Raw genomic sequence first — 24,424 nt, 5'->3', positions numbered from 1 at the left:
CGGCCCGTCGCCGCCCCATGGCCAAGTGATTTTCCCAGGGAGTGGAATATGCCTTCCCTCCCAGAGGACAATTGAGGCCCATAATTCGTCTATTAACGGCCACTCAAGGGCCTCCTTACCCAGCTGCTAGGATTTAACCAGTGTTGGGGGATTGCCATGTAAAACGAGTGCCCTTCCTGCGGGCTTGGGGAGGGTGGTCCCTCCTCCATAGGCAATCTGTGGCCCACATAGGGCCCCAGCCGGGAAACCGGGAAACAATGCACCTCCCAGGACCCACTCCCTGTGGACTTTACGACCACCCCCACCCCGCCTCGCCGATGACTTCCGGCTTGGCTGCAGCAACCTCGCCTCACTTACCTGAGGTCTGGCATTCCAGCACTGGACCTGGGTCCGAGACCTCTGCAGTACTGGCAGTGGTCACCGCTCCTAGTGATGCAGCCGATACTGCTGAGCTGCCGGTCCTATGATTGACCGGCAGCTCTTGGAGGCAGGATGCCCGTCTTTAAAGGGACAGAGATCCCAGCAGCGGAAATATCGTCTCCGCACAATGGAGGACCGTGCCAAGGAGGGTGCGAAAAGGCCCGCCTCCTCCACAAAATCCAGCCTATAGGTTACCTTTTTGGTCCCTAATCGGCCCTACTATTTCCTTAGTTATCTTCTTGCTCTTTATGTATTTATAAAACATCAGACTCGGTGGGCCGAAGGGCCTGTTTCAGTGCTGTATCTCTAAAATCTTATTTTCCTTGATTTTATTTAGAAGCATAGAAAATAGGAGTAGGAGTAGGCCATTCGGCCCTTCGAGCCTGTTCCGCCATTCATTTTGATCATGGTTGATCATCCAACTCAGTAACCTGTTCCCGCTTTCGCCCCATATCCTTTGATCCCTTTAGACCCAAGAACTATATCTAACTCCTTCTTGAAAACATACAATGTTTTGGCCTCAACTGCTTTCTGTGGTAGTGAATTCCACAGACTCACCACTCTGGGTGAAGAAATTTCTCCTCATCTCAGTCCTGAAAGGTTTACCCCGTATCCTTAGACTATGACCCCTGATTCTGGCTCCCCCACCATCGGAAACATCCTTCCTGCATTTACCCTGTCAAGTCCTGCGAGAATTTTATAGGTTTCTATGAGATCCCCCCTCACTCTTCTGAATTCCAGAAAACATAATCCTAACAGACTCAATCTCTCCTCATATGTCAGTTCCACCATCCCAGGAATCAGTCTGGTAACCCTTCGCTGCACTCCTTCTATAGCAAGAACATCCTTCCTCAGATAAGGAAACCAAAACTGCACACAATATTCCAGGTGTGGCCTCACCAAGGCTCTGTATAATTGCAGCAAGACAGCCCTGCTCCTCCACTCGAATCCTCTCGCCATGAAGCCAACATACCATTTGCCTTTTTTACCACCTGTTGCACCTGCATGCTTACCTTCAGCGACTGGTGTACGAGAACACCCAGGTCTTGCTGCATATTCCCCTCTCTCAGTTTATAGCTGTTCAGATAATAATCTACCTTCCTGTTTTTGCTACCAAAGTGGATAACCTCACCTTTATCCACATTATACTGCATCTGCCATGCATTAGCCCACTCACTCAACTTGTCCAAATCACCCTGAAGCCTCTCTGCATCCTCCTCACAACTCACCCTCCCACCCAGTTTTGTCTCATCTGCAAATTTGGAGATATTACATTTAGTTCCCTCATCTAAATCATTAATGTATATAGTGAATAGCTGGGGTCCTAGCACCGATCCCTGCAATATCCCACTAGTCACTGCCTGTCATTCGGAAAAAGACCCATTTATTCCTGCTCTTGTTTCCTGTCCGCCAGCCAATTTTCTATCCATCGCAATACACTACTCCCAATCCCATGCACTTTAATTTTACATGCTAATCTCTTATGTGGAACTTTATTAAAAGTCTTTTGAAAATCCAAATAAACCACATCCACTGGCTCCCTGTCATCAACTCTATTAGTTACATCCTCGAAGAATTCTAGTAGATTTGTCAAGCATGATTTCCCTTTCGTAAATCCATGCTAACACTGCCCGATTCTACCACTATTCTCTAAGTGCTCTGCTATAAAACCTTTGATAATAGACTCTAGAATTTTTCCCGCTAGTATTTTTTCATGCCCTCTCTTTGCTTCCTAATTTCACCCCTACACTTTCTGTACTCTTCTCGGCTTTCTGCAGTATCACGCTCTCGGTGTTTGACAAAAGCTTCTATTTTTTGCCTTCTCATACCCTCTCTGGACCTTGTCATTCAGGGTCTCTAGATTTGTCTGCCTCACCTTTTTCGCTTTGTGGGAACATGTTTATCCTGAACCTCTTGAATCTCCCACTGCTTTGACACTGATTTACCGTCAAGTAGCTGTTTCCGATCCATTTTTTAAATTGCTTCCCAGCCTAGTAAAATTGGCCTTCCCCCAGTTTAGAGCCTGTACTTTATCTTTGTCCTTTTCCAGAACTATGTTAAATCTAAATGAATTATGATCACTGCCACACAAGTGCTGTCCCACTGATATTCCTTCCACCTGCCCAGCTTAATTCCCTAAAACTAAATACAGAATTGACTCTCTCTTGTTGAGCTCACCACATACTGACGAAAAAGTTCTCCTGAATGTGACTTCGGAATTCTTTGCCCTCTGAACCTTTTACATTGACTGCATCCCAGTTAATATTAGAATAATTGAAATCCTCCACTATTACTATCTTATTATTTTTGCAATTATCAGAAATTTGTCTGCAAATTTGCTTTTCTATCTCCCTCAGATTGTTTAGCACATTCCTAAGAGTGTGATTGCCCCTTTTGTATTTCTTAGTTCAACCCATATAGCCTCATATCATCCTTTCGCAAGGCTGTAATTGTTTCTTTCATCAATATTGCCACCTTACCTTCTTTTCTATCCCTCTCTAGAGAGAGATAGAAACTATGTAATGTAAAATGTAAACATTTTACTATGTAAAATGTTTAACAGCCGGGGTGGAACATTTAATGTTAATTTGGGGATTTTAAAAAATAGGATTCATTAGGAAGGCTATGGTCCATTGGAATTCCATACAATGAAAGTGAATAAGAAATGGTTTGGTTCATTGCAATGCCACACAATGAGATTGGACAGTAAGGGCTATAGCCCGTTGGAATTATATACAGAGTGGATGGGAAGGCACTGGTCCACTGGAATCCTGTACAGGTACAGAAATCACTAAATGTTAGCAGACAGGTATAAAAGTAATTTAAAATGCGAATGGAATATATTAGCCGTCATCTCACGTGAGCTGGAATATAAAGGTGTGTGAGTTATGTGATTGATATGAAAAGCTCTGGTTCGACCCCATTTAAAATACTGCGACAGTTCTGGGCACTGCACCTCAGGAAGGATAGAATCATAGAAATTTAAGGCAGAGAAGGAGGTCATTCAGCCCATTGTGTCTGTACCGACTGAAAAAAGCTACCCAGTTTAATCCCATTTTGCCACACTTGGTTCATAGCCTTGCAGGTTAATGCATTTCAATTACAGTACTTTTTAAATGCAATGAGGGTTTTTGCCTTTGCCATTCTTTCAGGAAGTGAGTTCAGAGCCTCACTACCTTCTGGGTGAAAATATTTCTCCTCAACTCCCCTCTAATTCTTCTACGAATTACTTTAAATCCATGTCCCATGGTTATTGACCTCTCTACTAAAGGAAATAGGTTCTTCTTATCCACTCTCTCGAGGCCCCTCCTAATTTTATACACCTCAATTAAATCTTCGCTCACCTTCCTCTGTTCCAAAGAAAACATCCCCAACCTATCCAATCTTTCCTCTTAGCTAAAAATCTCCAGTTCTGGCAACATCGTTGTAAAGCTCCTCTGTACCTTCTCTAGTGTGATCACATCTTTCCTGTAATGTGTTACACAGCACTTTAGCTGTGGCATAATAAATGTTTTATACAATTCTAGCATAATCTCTCTGCTCTTATATTCTGTGCCTCGGCTAATGAAAGAAAGGATCCTGTGTGTTTTCTGAACCACCTTATCTACCTGCCCTGCTACTTTCAGGGATCTGTGGACATGCGTGTTAAATTCCAGAAAGCTTGTTATGGAAGGATAATGCTGGAGCCTATATTTACTCAGTTTCACATTTATTGTGCATAATAAAGGGATTACAAACATGTGGCTCCTCACTCAAACGCTCCCCAAGTCTCAGTGAGTGTCTGCTTGTAAGTGTTCAACTTAAGACCCAATTAACCCTTCACCTGCATATAATCAAACCATTGACACACAATTTGCAGATTAACAATGCACTGTTCCTGTACACATCTCAGTGTCAATTGATATCTTGGGTGTGGAGAGGGTGCAGTGCCATTTCACCAGAACAATAATGCTAAAAGGCATTAAATTATGTTGACAGATTCAACTTGCATTCCTTGAGTATAGAAGACTAAAGAGTGATGTAATTGATGTGTTTCAGATGATTAAAGGAATTGACAGGGTATTGAGAAAACTTTCCTATAATGGGGCAGACAAGGGGACATAACTTTAAAAATTAGATCTTGGCTGTTCAGAGGTGACACCAGGAAGGGTAGTGGTTATCTGGAAATCACTCCCTGAAAATGCTGTTGAGCCTGGGTCAATTGAAAATTTCAAAACTGGGATTGATTAACTTTTGTTCAACAAAGGTATTGAGGGTTATGGAACCTAGGAAGATAAATGGGGTTGATATAGATCAGCCATGATCTAAGTGAATGGCAGAATAGGATTGAGGACTAAATGACCTACTCCTGTTCCTATGTTACCTTCCTATTATATCCAAACATCATAGCATCTCTGCTTTTCTCACAATAGATGAGAGGGAAATGCGAGAAATACTAAGGGAGATGTTGATCCCCTGCAGTGAGAATAGACCAACATAGAATAGGAGAGTCAGTGTCCAATTGGATAAAAATATTGGCTTATGGACAGGAAACAGACTGGAGGATGGTAAACAGTGGTGTTCCCCAAAGGTCAATGCTGGGACCACTGCTTTTTTTGCTATAAATAAATGACTCAGATCTTGGAATACAGAGTAGAATCTCAAAATTTACTGATGACCCTAAACTTGGAGGTGTGGCAAACAGTGAGGATGATATGAACTGCCTACAACAGGACATAGATAGGCTAGCAGTATGGGCAGAGAGGTGGCAGATGGAATTTAATACTGACAAGTGTGAGGTGATACATTTTGGCAGAAAGAATAGGGAGAAGCAATATATAATTAATGGCACAGTTCTAAAGAGTGTGCAGGGACAGAAGGACCTGGGGGTGCATGTGCATCGATCTTTGAAGGTGGCAGGACATATTGAGAGAATGGTTAGTAAAGCATTAGGGATCTTGGGCTTCATAAATAGAGGCATTGAGTACAAAAGCAGGGAAATTATGCTGAACTTTTATAAAGCTGTAGTTAATCCCTAACTAGAGTATTGCATCCAATTCTGGTCACCACACTTTAGGAAGGATGTGAGAATCCTTGAGAGGGTACAGAGAAGATTCACCAGAATGGTTCCAGAGATGGGGGATTTTAGTTACAAGGGTAGGTTGGAAAAACTGGGGTTGTTCTCCTTGGAGAAAATGAAATTGAGGGGAGATTTAATAGAGGTGTACAAGATTATGACAGGCTTAGATAAATTAGACAAGGAAAAACTGTACCCATTAACTCATTGTAAAAGGACTAGGGGACACAGATTGAAGGTTTTGGGCAACAGCTGCGGGGGAATATGAGGAAGAACTTTTTTATGTAGCGGGTGGTAATGCCTGGAACTCGCTGCCCAGAAGGGTGGTGGAAGCGGAGACGATCAATGACTTCAAAAGGAAATTGGATGGCCAATTGAAGGAAATAGACATGCAGGGCTATGGGGATCGAGCGGGGGAGTGGGACTGACTGAATATTCCATGGAGAGGCGACATGGACTCAATGGGCCGAATGGCTTCTTTCTGTGCCGCAAATGACTCTATGACTATTACAACTCAAAGACTCTGCTTTTGACCCACCCAAGATGCATTCTTTAAGTCTCTCTCAGCATAGGAAGAGTAGAAAAATTGTGATTTCAGGGCAGTAGATTGGGAAGGTCAGAATGCCAAAGATGAGCAGGATTAAATAGATCAATTGGTTCCTGGATTTGAATCCATCCTAAGCCACTAAAAGGCACTTGAACTAATGTCCAGGATAAGATGTGCTATCTATATTATCCAATGCTGATTGGTTACATTCCACTGTTATTTTTCCAACAGGACTGGGTTTGCAATGTTCCATGGGATATTTGACATGCTATGCTTTTAATCAGTCACAGTGTAACCAAATATTGGTTCAGCTCATTCACAAGGAGTTAAGAAAGCATATGTTTAGCATCTATCTTGCTTGAGAATTATTAATATTGTACTGTGTCCCCTCAGGCTGTTTTGAAAATGTGATTTTGGATTATTAGATTTAAGAAAAATCCAGAACGTTCTGTACTAATGCTTCTAGCAAGTGTCACTGACCAGAACAATTAAAATTTGTTTTGACTTTGGTCTTTCAGACAGAGGTTTCCCTCATTTGCAAGTATGGTAAATGGGACAGAACTGTGACCTGTGACCCCATCGACTGTGGATTTCCTGACCAGTCACATGTTTACCATGCCAGCTTTTTTTGCCCTGAGGGAACCACCGTTGGAAAGCAATGCATCTTCTCCTGCAATCCACCAGCTAAACTGCAAGGTACAAGAATACAATCATTCAGACCTTTGCTTCAAATAAGCAAAGCTTTAGAAAAGGAAGAGCTGAAATCTAAATGTGATTTGTCTTTGTGTAAATGTATTTGAAAGAAAGCAGAAGAAAGTCAGCCTCCACCCCAAACAATGCTTGGTTGGAAAGGCCACTGCCCAGTGTGTAGCTGAAGCAGACAGAAGGTTCCAGGTTTGATCCCTGCTCTGTGTTCAGGTACCTGATCTCAGGCTGCAGTGTGTGAGCGCAAAACCCGGTCTCAGTGCCCGTGGGCTGTGGTGAGGAAAGATCGACCAGCAATCCTGCTCTTAATTGGCTGTCCGGTGACCCCTATTGGAAAGTGAGCATGTATGGGAGTCAGACCAGGACAGGATTGGGCTTGCATGTGACGTGATGCTCTATGCAGTAAAATCGCAATCTGATATTTTGTATCTAGGGCATACATGGAGAAAGGCCGCTTGGCTAGACGCTGAGAGTCAATCGGTGCTAACATCAGTTAGTACCGACGCTAACATAACCTATCATCAGTCAGTGCCATAAGGAGAGGAATGGGTTATCGGGCAAACAATAACCCTGAAAGGTATCAGTTATTAAATGAGATGCACTTTGGCTGCTAAGAGGGAGAAGCAAAACAGGTATTAAGGGAATTAAATTTCTCAATTAACAAAATTGGGAATAGTCGTTTAGAAGTACAGAACTTGAGTATTGCTGAAAACAGTGACATTTTGTCGAAGCGTTTCGTCTTGCTGACAGAAAGAACATGTACACACATTGCGCCTGTTTCAGCTAAACAAAATAAGTGACAGCCATTCGCTGGTTCATTCCTCAGGGCAATGCCTTGACCAATCAGAATCAAGCTGCCTTGTTTAAATTTCAAACAAAGCTTGGCAGTTAACTGTCAGTCACCATAAACTGGTGCATTCTCCAAGGCATTGCCTCTACCAATCAGAGTCCACTTGCCAACCAATCAGCCCTCTCTTATACAATAGAAATTTGTTGCTTTCCGTTACATGGGCATTCTTTCGAATGGTCCTGATGAGTGCAAGACAAAAAGCTTTGACATAATGTCTCTGTTTTCAGCAATATTCAAAACTGAGAATTTTTTCTGTGGTTAATGAAATGCTAATGAAATCACATTCTCAGAAATCGCATTTCAAAACCATTTTATCCTACGATTTTGTCAGCATGCTGTAAGATATGTAGAGAACCAGGCATTCAACTGTTTCTTGTTGTAGAGAGACCGGCTGTAGTGGATGCGCACAGTACTGAGACTCAAAGGCAGGATATTACTCTAATATTGCGTCCTTGTGGTGAACTTACTTTCAAGTTCATTAAAATCAAGTATTCATAGAGTCGTAAAAAATGCAGCATTTTTATAAAAATTTGAGGTAATTCAGTCCATCAGGTATGTGCTGGTGCTCGCTCTTCAGTTGAAGTTGTCTATTCACAGCCCATTTCCCAGCCCCATGCAAAGGAAGGAAATAAAAGGAAATGGGAAAATACTTAGCCAATTTCCTTTTAAATTATATAATTGCTGCTTTATTAGCTACATGGTAAAACACTTTATGTCATAATAACCCTCGATGTAAAAATAGCTTTTTCTCACTTCTCCTTTAACCCTCTAATTATGATCCTGAGTCTATCCTTCCTCCACTATGAATTTGACACCCAAAGGAGACAATCTTTCCTTATTTGCATTCTGAAAACCTTTAAGAATTTTGAAATCCTCTGTTAAATCTCCCTTTTAACCTTCTTTGTTTCAGTAAAAAGTCTCAATTTCCAAGCCTTTCTTCTTAAGTTGCACTTTATTCCTGGTATCACTCCAGTAATTCCTTGCTTTACCCTTTCCATGGTTCGAATATTTTTCCTGTGGTAAGGTGCTTAGAACCACATGCAATATCCCAAGTATGGCCTAATCAATTCATTGTCCAATTTTAACACCACATACTTTCTTTTATGTTGACTGTCCCTTTATTTAAAACCAAGTATCCCACTTACCTTTTTATGGCACCCGCATTGTCACTTTTAAAAATCTAGATTTCTCTGTCAAGAATCTTGGCAGCAAAATTTGGCTCCGTAACACCAGTTTTTTCACTGCTATGGGAGTTGGTTGAGTTAAAAAAAAAATAGTTGGGGTGGGGGGGTGGCGGAGCCGTTCCTGATTTACTTCTGGCATGGCCTGTACCGACCGCCATGTTGTGGAGGACGATAGTGTGGGCATTCAATGCACACCCCAGAAGTATGCAGAGTGGGCAGATCATGACGTCAGTCAGTGTTGAACGCTGATTTGGCACCTGCCTTACCATTTTGAACCTCACCAATCTAGTTAATGCCCTTTCCTAAACACGCACTGTTAAACATGTGTTCACTGCACCAGGGGCCCTCCGCCAGCGCTGTTTAAAGGCATCAGCATCCAACTTGCGGGTGAGTTTCCTTTCACTATCTGCTTGCTGTCACAAAGTTAGTGGAAGTACCGGGTTGTTGCTGGACTTTTGAAAAGTTGGTGAAGTCAGCAGGGAGTGGTGCTGAGTGTTTGGAAGCAGTTATGAGTTGTGTGCATCTAAAAGGCCTCTGAGTACGCCACTTGCTCGCAGACATGGAGGCAATAGTTGCAGTTCCCCTTGAGCTGCAGAATCAGAGGGAGATGGAGCAGAGGCAGCAGAGAAGACAAGCTGCTCGCAGAGAGAGGAGGAGGAGGGCTCTCAGCTGGAGGCCTTACCCACCTATGGTCTTCAAGGAATACTTCTCCTGTCTGCACCTAAGCCAGGAGCAGTGATGATCGGCGGCTATGCTTCACCAAGGAGCTGGTCGTTGAATTGTGCTACCTCCTCCAACCGGACCTGAAGCCTCAGAGCAGGGCGAGGATGGCACTGCCAATAACTGTCAAGGTGATCATGGTTCTGAATTTCTTCACCAGAGGATCCTTCCAGGCAGGAACACGCAACATTGCCAATATATTGCAGCTCGCCAAATCGCAGCCATCCATCCCATATCTGGGAGGTCACAGGAGTGCTGTACATCGTGAGAAGGGAATTCATTGAAGCAGAAAGAGTGGGCAGGTGGCTTTGCCAGCATAACACATTTCCCCCGGTGCAGGGAGTCATCAACTGCACGCATGCGATCTTATGGGTACCACAGCTCAATGGGAAGGCGTACCAAAAGCACAAGCGATATAACTCAAAGGCAGTTAATGTGTGACCACGCCCAGTGTATTTTACTGGTGAATGCCCATTATCCTGGCAGCAGTCAAGATGCTTTGACCCTTTGCCAGTCTGCAGCTTTAGCTATTTCCAAGCCACCACGCCGAACCAGAGGGTGGCTGCTCGGTGACAAGGGATACCCGCTGTACACATGACTAACAACTGCCTTCCTCAATCCCACCATATGTGGCCAGCACTCATGCAATGAGAGTCATGCTGCCATGGGGAACATCATCGAGAAGGCCATCAGCATCCTGAAGCAACAGTTCCGCTGCTTTGAACCGCTTGGGGGAGCACTCCAGTACTCGCTGGAGCATGTGTCCCAGTTTGTTGTAGTCTGTTGCGTCCTCCACAACCCACCCATCATGAGGGCAAAGCCCTGGCCACTGGGGCTTTGGTAACTGCCTCAGGAGGAGGAGGATGAAGGGAAGAGGCAATTGGCACATCCATATTCTGGATGGGCTGTCCGTGAGTGTATCATCAGACTCTAGTCTCCCTGAATGAATCCCCAGATCTCCATTGTTCAACACTTCCCCATCTTACCATCCCTTTGTTATGGACCATCACAGCATCCTCTTGAAATAAAAGACACCACAGAACAACAATTCCATAACAACTTTAACCAGAAACACTTAAAATACTCCATACAATATTCAACTAATCATACTTCTGCATTTCCCTGATGCCTGTCTTGTGGATATCTTTGCCTGGCCTAGTGCTCCACTGCAGTGCTGCCCGAGTAACCTCAGCATGGCTGGTAGAAGGCTGCGGACTTTCAATGGGGGAGACTGCAGATGGCCTTGTAGGATGCCCTCGAGCAGCTCTGGGTCTCGAGGGCCTGGACTTGGATTGCATCACCGGCATGAGCGGTCTGGGCTGGCTGGCTGAGAGGCAACATCAGGAGCACTGATGGAGTGGCAGTGCTAAGAGCATGAATGCTGCCAGCCTGAGAGAGGACAGTATGTTTGTTCTCTATAGAGCCACTGCCAATCCTCTGGGGTGATGCCTCAGCAATCCTAGTACTCTGTTGGGAGGATAGATTGCTGGATGGCTGTGACACCTTGCAAGCCCCTTTGAATGCTGTTATCTGCATCCATAATGGCAGCAGTCTGAAACTGCATAGCAACAAGCTGAGATCACATGACTTTAGTCTAAGCTTCCACTGCAGCACTCAGAATTTGGTTGGCTTCTGCCTGTGCTGCAATGGAAATTGAGACATTGGCCATCTGACACTGCATCACATTTGGATCCACAAATGTTCTCACGGAGTTGGACTCGGATCAGGTAATACCAACCTTAATTCTGTTACTTACAGAATCACAGAATTGTTACAGCAACAAAGGAGACAATTCGGCCCATTGTGTCTGCACCGGCTCTACAAATGAACAATTCACTTAGTGCCATGCCTCCGCCTCCTTCTCCCTATAACCCTGTACATTCTTCCTTTTCAGGGAACTATCTAATTCCCTTTTGAATGCCTCAATTGAACCTGCCTCCACTACACTCTCAGGCAGTGCATTCCAAATCCTAACCACTCACTGCATGAAAAAGCTTTTCCTCATGTCATCGTTGTTTTTTTTGTCAGTTACCTTAATCTGTGCCCTCTCGTTCTTGATCCTTCCGCAAGTGGGAACAGTTTCTCCCTATCTGTCCATACCACTCATGATTTTGAATACCTCTATCAAATCTCCTCTCAGCCTTCTCTTCTGCAAGGAAAACAGTCTCAACTTCTCCAATCTATCTTCATAAATGTAGTTCCTCATCCCTGGAACCATTCTCGTGATATTTTCTGCATTCGCTCCAACGCCTTCGCATCTTTCCTTAAATGTGTTGCCCAGAACTGGACACAATATTCCAGCTGAGGCTGAACTAATGTCTTATACAAGTTCAACATAACTTCCTTGCTCTTGTGCTCTATGCCCCTATAAATAAAGCCTAGAATACTGTATGCTTTATTAACTGCACTCTCAACCTGTCCTGCCACCTTCAATGACTTATGCACATATACATCCAGGTTCCTCTGTTCCTGCACCCCTTTTAGAATGTACCCTTTATTTTATATTGCCTCTCCATATTATTCCTACCAAAATGAATGACTTCACATTTCTCCGCATTGAACTTCATCTGCCACTTGTCCGCCCATTCAACCAACTTGTCTATGTCCTTTTGAAGTTCTACACTATCCTCCTCACAGTTCACAATGATTCCAAGATCATCTGCAAATTTTGAAATTGTGCCCTGTACACCAAGGTCTCGGTCATTAATATATTATCAGCAAGAGCAAGTGTCCCAACACTGACCCCTGGGGAACTCCAGTACAAACTTTGCTCCAGCCCGAAAAACATCCATTAACCACTACTTTTTTTGTTTCCTGTCATTCAGCCAAATTCATATTCATGTTGCTATTGTCCCTTTTATTCCATGAGCTATAACTTTGCTCACAAGCCTGTTGTACCAAATGCCTTTTGGAAGTCCATGTACAACACATCAACAGCCTTGCCCTCATCAACCCTCTCAGTTATCCTTTCAAAAAACTAGCAAATTAGTTAAACACAATTTTCCCTTAACAAATTCATACTGGCTTTCTTTAAGTAACCCACATTTGTCCATGTGATTATTAATTTTGTACCGAATTATTGTTTCTAGAAGTTTCCCAACCACTGAAGTTAACTGACTGGCCTGTAGTTGCTGGGCTTATCTTTACATCCTTTTTGAACAAGGGTGTAACATTCATAGTTCTCCAGTCCTCTGGCATCACCCCTGAGTCTAAGGAAAACTGAAAAATTATGGCCAGTGCCTCTGCAATTTACACACTCACTTCCCTCAGTATCCTTGGATGTATCTCATTCAGTCCTGGTGCCTTATCAACTTAAGTATAGACAAACTATCTAATACCTCCTCCTTATCAATTTTAAATCCTTCTAGTGTATTAATTACCTCCTCTTTCACCATGGCCTGGGTAGCATCTTCCTTGGTAAAGACATATGCAAAGTATTCATTTACTACCTCAGCTGTTCCCCCTGTCTCCATGCGTAAATCGCCCTTTTGGCCCCTAATTGGCCCTACTCCACCTTTTACCACCCTTTTACTATTTATATGGCTATAGAAGACTTTGGCATTCCCTTTCATGTTAGCTGCCAGTCTCTTTTTATACTCTCTTTTTGCTTTGCTTATTTGATTTTTCACTTACCCTCTGAACGTTCAATATTCAACCTGGTTTTCAATAGTATTATCTATTTTTGCTTGAGTAGTGTGTGAAGAAGGGGTTTTGATTCTTCGGGCACTGGCATCAGTACTCAGGGAAGAGCGAGCTATTCTTTTGGGATGGGCTTCACTTGAACTAGGATGGGACCAGTGTCCTGGCCAATTGCATAACTGGGGCTGTGGACAGGGCTTTAAACTAACAGAGCGGGGGGGGAGGGTTTAGATAAGGGGAAATTTAGAAATCTAAAGAGAGAGGTCAGGGCAGGATAGTGATGTGGGTAAATGCCAACAGAATGGGATAGGAAGGGACAGAGAGTTTAACAAAAATTGTACATTGGCAAATAAGGTCATTGCAGGGAATAGAGGTAAAACAATGAAATTAAAGTTCCTTTATCTGAATGCATGAAGCATCTGTAATAAGATAGATGAACTAATGGCACGAATAGAGGTAAATGATTTAGATCTAATTGCCATTCTGAGACATGGTTACAAGTAGATCAAGGTTGGGAAATGAATATTTCAGGATACACAATATTTCAGAGAGACAGACAGAATAGCAAAGGAGGAGGGGTAGCCCTGATAGTAAAGGATGACATAAGAACATTAATAAGAAGAGATATGGCCTCAGAAGATCATGAAGTAGAATCAGTTGCGGAAATTAGGGATAGCAAGAGTCAGAAAACACTGGTGGGAGCAGTTTACAGGCCCCCGAACAGTAGTTATATTATTGGACAGAACATTAAATGGGAAATTATTGAAGCATGTAAAAAAGGTAATGTATTAATTCTGGGGGACTTTAATCTTCATATAGACTCTTCTTCTTCTTTGGCCTCCTTGTCTCGAGAGACAATGGGTAAGCGCCGAGAGGTGGTCAGTGGTTTGTGAAGCAGCGCCTAGAGTGGCTATAAAGTATTTTCTAAATGGCAAGAAGCTAGGAACCGTGAAGGAGCAGAGATCCAAGTACCGAAATCTCTAAAAGCTATTGAAAAGATACAAAAAAAATTAAAGGGTAACGGTTGTTGTTGTAGCCATAGTCCCAAAGGACCATAGGCATTTCTCCCCTTTGAGAGGGACAGTTGGTGATGTCTAGCTTGAGGGTCACCACTCCACAAACATGGGGCAAGGCAAGGAGGCAGGCTTCCATGAACTACCACAGCCGGTACAGGGATTGAACCCACCAAAAAGGTGTCTTTTTGCATCACACATTAACCAACTGAGCTAACCGACACCCCCAAAGGGTAAGGGAATGTTTCCTTTATCCCAAGGGGGCTGGAGTACAAAGGAGTGAAGTGATAATACAGTTATATAAAACTCTAGTTAGACCTCATCTGGGGTACTGCATTCAGTTCTGGGCACCACATCTCAGGAAGGATATATTGGCCTTGGAGTGGGTGCAGTGCAGATACTCCAGAATGATACCAGGGCTAAAAGGGTTAAATTATGAGGGCAGGTTGCACAGACTAGGCATGTATTCTCATGAGTATAGAAGATTAAGGGGTGATGTAATTTTAGGTGTTTAATATGATTTGATAGGGTAGATGGGGACAAACTATTTCCCTTTTGTTGAGAGAACAAAGGCAATAAACTTAAAATTAGAGCTAGGTAGTTCAGCAGCACAGTGATGTCAGAAATTACTCCTGCACACTAAGGGTAGTGGAAATCTGGAGAACTCTTCCCCCCCAAAAAACTGTTGAGGTTGTGGGTCAATTGAAAATTTCAAAACTGAGTCTGATAAATTTTTGGTCGGCAAAGATGTTAAGGGTTACCAATCCAAGGCAGGTAAATGGTGTTCAGATACAGACCAGCCATGATCTAATTGAATGGCGGAACAGGCTTGAGGGCTGAATGTTCCAATCCTGTTTCCTGTGTTCCCATAGTGTACAGGATAGTTAACAATAGCTTGAAATTTGAGTGACCAGTCAGCTTTTATAGTGGTCATTTGTGTGACTTCACAACCATTTAATGTTAGCCAATTGTTGGTACTTTAATTCGCATCACCAGACCTTAGGCAATACAACTCTTCTGTGATGGGTGCTGTGAAGTGATCCTCCCAACTCATGCCCTGAGGCTGGAGCTATGGGCAGGTATGAAGGTAAACCTTGAGATGCAGGCTGTATATGAGGAGTGTTGGCTTGACTAGTGGGCAGCCTAGTGTGTATAGGTTGATTGTGTTTCTATTATTTTACTCTATAAAACACCATTATTTATTTTAGTCAATTGATTCAAAACATGTCAAAAGTCATGCTGGTAATATAAATACCAGTTTATACAAAAAATAATGTTTATTTGGAGCTTTATTTTGCAGCAGCCACTTTTCTAAACAGCTGGCATTTATTTACCAAGTTTTCTCTTTCTGTTTACTCAGTGTGCTTTAGTTGGCCAAGCTTTCTTTCAGCAAAAATACCACAATCTGTAATTGCAACTTGAAACGGGATCCTGCAACATTCACCAGTTAGCAAATCTGTGTAGAAGTTATTGTTGGAAAAAATCATTTTCATTCCTAACAGAAGCGGTGGTCTGATTTTTAAGTGTATTATTGGCCATGTGAAGTACACTCTGTAATGAGTTCAATAGTTACCCATTCTGATACCTGTGTGGCAATGAATTACAGTGTCAGCGTATATTGCTCAACTTTATAGAATCGTAGACTGATACAGCGCAGAAGGAGGCCATTTAGCCCATCGTGCCTCTGTCAGCTCTTCGAAAGAGCGATCAAGTTAGTCCCATTCATAGAATCATAGACCGGAATTTTAAGCCATCCTCCCACCCCCCCCACCCCCCACAAAAGGCGGGCTGGTCATGGGGGGAAGTATAAAATGGAGTGGGAGGCTCGGGGGGGCCCTTCCCGACACGCTCGTGCCTCCACCGCCATTTTACGCAGGGCGGCGGCAGCAGGAAACGGCCCACCCACCCAAGGCAATCAAGGCTCTTAAGTGGCCAATCAACGGCCACTTAAGGGCCTCCACCCACTGCCATGGGCATTTTGCTGTTGGCAGGCGAATGGCCCAGGCCTGAAAAAAGCTGCCTGACAAAAGTAGGCGGCTTTCTGATGGCCTGGGGGGCGCTCAACCACCCCCAATGCCCAACACACCCACTGCCCCCCCAATCGATCCCCCTTGCCTCACCAGGGCCTGACTGCTCAGCTCCAGCGAGGCCCCAAAAACCTACCATTTTCCAGGGCTGTCCTTCCTCTTCATGTGGAAGCTGGGTTGCAGTACCAGCAGTGGTCACCGCTCCCAGTGGAGCTGCTGGGACTATGAGCTGCCGGCCCGCTGATTGGTTGGTAGCTCCATTAGGCAGGACTTCCTGCCTCAATGAGGTTGAAGTCCCGTCTCAGACCAATTAAAGGCCTGGGGACCGTAAAATGTGGTCTGGATCCCGGGCAGAGGCAGGATTGCCACCAACTTTTCAGTCGGTGGACGGCTCCCATCTGCCATGCAAAGAACTCCAGCCATAGAGTCATTACGGCAGAGAAGGAGGCCATTTGACTTATCGAGTCCATGCCTTCTCTCTGTAGAGAAATCTAGTCAGTCCCTTTCTCCTGCCCTATCCCCATAGCCCTGCAAGCTTATTTCACTCAAATGCCCATCCAATTTCCTTTTAAAATCATCGGTCATCTCTGCTTCCACCATCCTCATAGGTAGTGATTTCCAGGTCATTATCACTCGTAAAATAGTTCTTCCTCACATTTCCCACTGCATCGCTTACAGTATCTTAAATCGGCATCTCCTAGTCCTTGTACCATCAGCTAATGGGACCAGCTTATCTTTATATATCTTATCTAAACCTGTCATAATCTACGGGATACTTGCCTTTATTAGCCGAGGCATAGAATATAAGAGCAGGGAGGTTATGATGGAGCTGGATAAAATGCTGGTTAGGCCACAGCTGGAGTACTGTGCACAGTTCTGGGCACCAAACTATAGGAAGGATGTGATTGCACTGGAGAGGGTGCAGAGGAGATTCACCAGGACGTTGCCTGGGCTGGAGCATTTCAACTATGAAAAGAGACTGGATAGGCTAGGGTTGTTTTCCTTGGAGCGGTAAAGGCTGAGGGGGCACCTGATTGAGATATACAAAATTATGAGGGGCATTGATAGAATAGATAGGAAGAAACTTTTTCCCTTAGTGGAGGGGTCAATAACCAGGGGGCATAGATTTAGGAAGGGGCAGAAGGTTTAGAGGGGAGTTGAGGAGAAATCTTTTCACCCAGAGGGTGATTGGAATCTGGAACACACTGCCTGAAGTGGTGGTCAAGGCAGGAACACTCACGACATTCAAGAAGTATTTAGATGAGCACTTGAAATGCCATAACATACAAGGCTACAGGCCAAGTGTGGGGAAATGGGATTAGTTAGGACGGGTGCTTGACGCACAGGCGCGTTGGGCCAAAGGGCCTGTTTCTGTGCTGTAAAACTCTACGACTCTCTGATTCTAAATCTCCCCTCAATCTCCTTTGCTCCAAGGAGAACAATTGCAGCTTCTCCAACCTAACCTTGTACCTAAAATCCCTCATCCCTACCAGTTCCCAATGACCCTGCTCAATTTTCCCCTTCAAAAACTTAACCAATTCTGTGTTGAAAATTATTATTGAATCTTTGCCCCTACCACCTTTTCAGGCAATGCATTCCAGATCATAACAACTCGTGGCATATAACAAAAAATTCTCCTCACCTCGGGTCCTTTTGCCATTGGCCTTCAATCTGTTTCCACTAGCCTTTTTTTTTTAAGAGATACAGCACTGAAACAGGCCCTTCGGCCCACCGAGTCTGTGCCGACCATCAACCACCCATTTATACTAATCCTATACTAATTCCATATTCCTACCACATCCCCACCAGTCCCTATATTTCCCTACCACCTACCTATCCTAGGGGTAATTTATAATGGCCAATTTACCTATCAACCTGCAAGTCTTTGGCATGTGGGAGGAAACCCGAGCACCCGGAGGAAACCCACGCAGACACAGAGAGAACTTGCAAACTCCACACAGGCAGTACCCAGAATTGAACCCGGGTCGCTGGAGCTGTGAGGCTGCAATGCTAACCACTGCGCCATTAAAAACAGTTTCATCTTATTTACTTTATCAAAATCCTTCGAATGATGCATCTTGTGAATGAGTATTTAGAAATAGAACATAGAACATAGAACATTACAATGCAGTACAGGCCCTTCGGCCCTCGATGTTGCGCTGACCTGTGAAACCATCTGACCTACACTATTCCATTTTCATCCATATGTCTATCCAATGACCACTTAAATGCCCTTAAAGTTGGCGAGTCTAGTACTGTTGCAGGCAGGGCGTTCCACGCCCCTACTATTCTCTGAGTAAAGAAACTACCTCTGACATCTGTCCTATATCTATCACCCCTCAACTTAAAGCTATGTCCCCTCGTGTTTGCCATCACCATCCGAGGAAAAAGACTCTCACTATCCACCCTATCTAACCCTCTGATTATCTTATATGTCTCTATTAAGTCACCTCTCCTCCTCCTTCTCTCTAACGAAAACAACCTCAAGTCCCTCAGCCTTTCCTCGTAAGACCTTCCAACCATACCAAGCAACATCCTAGTAAATCTCCTCTGCACCCTTTCCATAGCTTCCACATCCTTCCTATAATGCGGTGACCAGAACTGCACGCAATACTCCAGGTGCGGCCGCACCAGAGTTTTGTACAGCTGCAGCATGACCTCGTGGCTCCGAAACTCGATCCCCCTACTAATAAAAGCTAACACACCATATGCCTTCTTAACAGCCCTATTAACCTGGGTGGCAACTTTCAGGGATTTATGTACCTGGACACCAAGATCTCTCTGCTCATCTACACTACCAAGAATCTTCCCATTAGCCCAGTACTCTGCATTCCTGTTACTCCTTCCAAAGTGAATCACCTCACACTTTTCCGCATTAAACTCCATTTGCCATCTCTCAGCCCAGCTCTGCAGCCTATCTATGTCCCTCTGTAACCTACAACATCCTTCGGCACTATCCACAACTCCACCGACCTTCGTGTCATCCATAAATTTACTAACCCACCCTTCTACACTCTCATCCAGGTCATTTATAAAAATGACAAACAGCAGTGGCCCCAAAACAGATCCTTGCGGTACACCACTAGTAACTAAACTCCAGGATGAACATTTGCCATCAACCACCACCCTCTGTCTTCTTTCAGCTAGCCAATTTCTGATCCAAAGCACTAAATCACCTTCAATCCCATACTTCCGTATTTTCTGCAATAGCCTACCGTGGGGAACCTTATCAAACGCCTTACTGAAATCCATATACACCACATCCACGGCTTTACCCTCATCCACCTGTTTGGTCACCTTCTCAAAAAACTCAATAAGGTTTGTGAGGCACGACCTACCCTTCACAAAACCGTGCTGACAATCTCTAATGAACTTATTCTTTTCAAGATGATTATAAATCCTGTCTCTTATAACCTTTTCCAACATTTTACCCACAACCGAAGTAAGGCTCACAGGTCTATAATTACCAGGGCTGTCTCTACTCCCCTTCTTGAACAAGGGGACAACATTTGCCATCCTCCAGTCTTCCGGCACTATTTCTGTCGACAATGACGACATAAAGATCAAGGTCAAAGGCTCTGCAATCTCCTCCCTGGCTTCCCAGAGAATCCTCGGATAAATCCCATCTGGCCCATGTGCATGTGCAGCAATTTAATAGAACAAGCAGAGGGCAAGTGACTGAAATCAATTAATTTTCCCAAAAATGTAAGGATGCACCAAAAAGAAAAGGAAACTGAGATTGAAATTGAAGAGATTCAGCAGTGATAGTAAGTGACATGGGTTATTTTAATGGTGAAAGTTCAGTGGACATAGCTCTCTGCCTCTGATAAAGTGTTAACAGTACTGTAACAGTACAGATTATTTAATTCCAACATTGGCCAAAGCACAGATTTTCTTAATGGCTACAGAATATAGCTTTTTGTCAATAGCATTTTTCACTCAACGCAATATAGCACTGTTGAATTTGCATGTTTATTTGTTTCATCTTCAGACCCACCTATTTTGGATTGTGTTACATTTGTCTAATTTAGCTAGTTCAAGTGGCATGGCATTGCTAACGGTCTGAGCGAATGAAACTGTGCAAAGATACATGCAGAGAAAGCAGTAATTATGCATGATTGGGATGACTATCAATTGCAAGACAAAAAATCCATAATTTATATTGACAAGAGAAAGCATAGCAAAGGAATAGAAAAAGCAGGCAAGGGAAAGATTCACAGCACACTTCAAAATAGATACCAGGAAAGAATGAAAAATAGAATTTACTGGGGGTGGAGGCATGCATCTCTGCGCTCCACACCGCATAAAAATAATAATGTACTACCAGAGTGAAGTCCCTCTTTAAAGAATTATATATCCACCACTGCAAGTATTACACTTTTGTGTACTTTATCGTATTTCCCCCATATAATGGAACTGATGTTGAGTATAGCTGCAGCTTATGTCACAATATATTCATGTTTAACCTCACTTCCACTATCACTATCTTTTGCATGCCATACCTGAGACCACTAGATTGCAGTTTGTACAGAAAAGCATCCTGAATTGTGGAATGTAATTTTTAAAAAATTATTAATTCATGGGATGTGGGCGTCGCTAGCTAGGCCAGCAATTATTGTCCATCCCTAATTGCCCTTGAGAAGGTAGCAGTGAGCTGCGTTCTTGAACCGCTGCAGTCCTTGGAGTGTAGGTACACCTATCGTGCTGTTAGGGAGGGACTTCCAGGACCAACGACAGTGAAGGAACGGCAATATAGTTCCAAGTCAGGTTGGTGTGTGGCTTGGAGGGGAACTTGCAGGTGCTGATGTTCCCATGCATCTGCTGCCCTTGTCCTTCTAGATCTGGGTTGTCCAACATAGAGCCCACTGGCCAACATGCAGCCCGCCAAAGTTTTCCATCCGGCCCACAGATGTAAACTGTACCCGGGGCTGTTCCTCATCCTCCCCAGGGTTCTGTCACTAGAGATGAGAAATTCCACATTGTCAGACTGGCTTTTAAAAAAGATTGCAAGTCAGTTTCCCAGCTGACAGATCCTGACATTGGGAACAGTCGTTTCTGGACTTTGGACAAATTCAGGGTTTTCCAGCGGCCTTTTAAAAAACTCCGAATCTGTCTGAAGTTCAGAAACTGCTGTTCCCACTGTCAGGATCTGTCAGCTGGGAAACTGACTTGAGATTTTTTAAAAAACTGATCAACTATCTGCTGAGCGCTCCTGCTGTCTGTAACTGTCAGAGAGAGAGTGAGAGAAGGGGAGACAGAGAGAGAAAGAGAGTGGGGGGGGGTGGGGAGAGAGCGAGGGAGAGGGAAAGGGGACAGAGAGAGAGAGGGGGCAGAGAAAGAGAGAGGAAAAGGGGCAGAGAGAGAGGGGGCTGAGAGAAAGGGGGCAGCGAGAGAGGCGTTCTGAGAAAGGGGGACAGAGAGAGAGAGTAAAAGAGAGAGGGAATGGGCGTTAGAGAGAGGAGGCAGACAGAGAGACAGGGAAAGGGGGTAGAGAGAGAGAAGGACAGAGAGAGAGGGGACAGAGAGCGAGAGGGCAGAGAGAGAGGGGGGGAACAGAGAGAGGGGGGATGGAGAGAGAGAGAGAGGGAGAGAGACTGATTAAGATCACTTCAGACAGAATAATATCTATCCAGAATACTCCGCATCAATACAAGTGTGCGGGCAAACAATGACTACTTGTGCAAGCAGAAAAATGCCATGTATTGCACTAAACCAGTGTCCAACTTAGTGACCAGAAAGTAAGTCAATAAATTAGTCTTCTCATTTAAAGCTGCACAAAAATGAGCAACTTTGTTGTTGTTTTGATTAATATTAAGATAAATTTTAATGCCTTTATCTTTCCAAAATTGTCTCACCGTCCCCCCCGTAAGACAAAAATTGAAATGTGGCCCCCACCCCCATTCCCCCCCCCCCCACGAGGAAAGGTTGGACAACCCTGCTCTAGATGGTAGAGCTCGCTGGTTTGGAAGGTGCTGTCGAAGGAGCCTTGGTGAGTTGCTGCAGTGCATCCTGTAGATAGTACACACTAATGCCTTTGTGCATTGGTGGTGAAGGGAGTAAATGTTGAAGGTGGTGGCTGCGGTGCCAATCAAGTGGGCTGCTTTTTCCTGGATGATGTCGAGCTTCTTGAGTGTTGTTGGAGCTGTATCCATCCGGGCAAGTGGAGAGTATTCCATTACAAACCTGACTTGTGCCTTGTAGATGGCGGACAAGCATTGGGGAGTCAGGAGGTGAGTTACCCGCTGCAGAATTCCCAGCTTCTGAGCTGCTGTTGTAGCCACAGTATTTATGTGGCTGGTCCAGTTCAGTTTCTGGTCAATGGTAACCTCCAGAATGTTGAAGGTGGGGGATTTAATGATCATAATGCCATTGAACATTAAGCAGCGATGGTTAGATTCTCTCTTGTTTGAGATGGTCATTGCCTGGCACTTGTGTGGTGTAAATGTTACTTGCCACTTATCAGCCTAAGCCTGGATGCTGTCCAGGTATTGCTGCATCTGGACACGGCCTGCTTCATTATCTGAGGAGTTGCAAATGGTGCTGAACATTGTGCAATAATCAGCAAACATCCCCTCTTCTGACCTTATGATGGAGAAAGGTCATTGATGAAGCAGCTGAAATTGGTTGGGCCTACCCTGAGGACCTCCTGCAATGATGTCCTGGAGCTGAGACGATTGATCGCCAACAACCACAACCATCTTCCTTTGTGCTAGGTATGACTCCAACCAGCAGAGAGTTTTTCCCCTGATTCCCATTCACTGCAGTTTTGCTAGGGCTCCTTGTTGCGATACTCGGTCAAATGCTGCCTTGATATCACAGGCAGCAGTTTGGACAAAGGCTGTAATGAGGTCAGAATCTGAATGGCCCTGGCGGAACCCAAACTGAGCATCAGTAAGCAGGTTTTGCTGAACAAGTGCCACTTGATAGTACTGTCAATGACCCCTTCCATCGTCATCAAACGTAGGCTGATAGGGCAGTAATTGGCCGGGTTGGATTTGACCTGCTTTTTGTGGACTGGGCGTACTTGGGCAATTTTTCACATTGCCAGGTAGATGCTAGTGTTGAAGCTGTACTGGAACAGCTTGGCTAGGGTTGCGGCTAGTTCTGGAGCACAAGTCTTCAGTAACTATTGCCGGAATGTTGTCAGGGCCCATAGCCTTTGCCGTATCCAGTGCCTTCAGTCGTTTCTTGATATCACATGGAGTCAATCGGATTGTCTGAAGACTGGCATCTGTGATGCTGGGGACCTCAGGAGGAGCCGAGATGGATCATCCACTCAGCACTTCTGGCTGAAGATGGATGCAAATGCTTCAGCCTTGTCTTTTGCACTGATGTGCTGGGCTCCCCCATCGATGAGGATGCGATATTGTGGAGCGTCCTCCCCTGTTAGTTGTTTAATTGTTCACCACCATTCACAACTGGATATGGCAGGACTGCAGTGCTTAGATCTGATTGTTTGGTTGTGAGATTGCTTAACCCTGTTTATTGCATGCTTTTGAAGTATAGTCACTGTTGTAGTGTAGAAAAGTAGTCTTTTCCTTCATGTTGCACCATCCACAGGCTCAGTCTTGCCCCTATGTCCTTTAGGACTTAGCCAGCTTGATCAGTAATGCTGCTACCGAGCCACTCTTGATGATGGACATTGAAGTCCCCCCACACAGAGTACATTCTGTGCCCTTGCTACCCTAGTGCATCTTCCAGTTTGTGTTCAACATGGAGAAGCACTGATTCATCAGCAAAGGTGGTGATGGGGAGGGGTGGTGGGGGAGGTGGGGGGCTTGGTTGGCAGTAGGTGGTACTCAGCAGGAGGTTTCCTTACCCATGTTTGACCTGATGCCATGAGACCTCATGGGGTCCAGAGTCAATGTTGAGGACTCCCAGGGCAACCCCCTCCCGACTGTATACCACTGTGCCGCCACCTCTAGTGGGTCTGTCCTGCCGGTGGGACAGGACATATCTAGGTATGGTGATGGTGGGAATACCATAACAGCAGTAAAACCAATTCAATAAAAAGAATTTAATTTGATTGAAGCAATAACTTTGGTTGCAGAGCTTTGTTCAGCACTCATTTTCAGTTGTACATTGTTTTCTCGCTTCTGAGCTTTTTAGACATTGACCAGTTTTAGTGAGTTTTGTAGATTGATGTGTATGGTTCAGTACAAAAGATGCCTCCCATCTCCAACTACCCAAAGCAGAATTATGTCTTGATTAGATGGTCTATCTAGTATGCCGTATCCCATCCTGGTCATTTAGAAGTGCTATG

At 44.3% G+C, this 24,424-nt stretch overlaps 1 protein-coding gene across 1 annotated transcript in view; it reads left to right on the top strand.

Moving 5' to 3' along the window:
• Positions 1–24,424, top strand: part of pappa2 (pappalysin 2) — a 573,700-nt gene that overhangs the window by 394,401 nt on the left and 154,875 nt on the right. The window contains exon 15 of the mRNA XM_068036526.1: positions 6,542–6,719. Coding sequence (XP_067892627.1) covers positions 6,542–6,719 — 178 coding nt within the window. The remainder of the gene's footprint in view (positions 1–6,541; positions 6,720–24,424) is intronic.

Source organism: Heterodontus francisci, chromosome 8 (genome assembly GCF_036365525.1).
Source record: "Heterodontus francisci isolate sHetFra1 chromosome 8, sHetFra1.hap1, whole genome shotgun sequence".
Classification (NCBI taxonomy): Eukaryota; Metazoa; Chordata; class Chondrichthyes; order Heterodontiformes; family Heterodontidae; genus Heterodontus; species Heterodontus francisci.
This window is presented reverse-complemented; position numbering and strand designations above follow the sequence as displayed.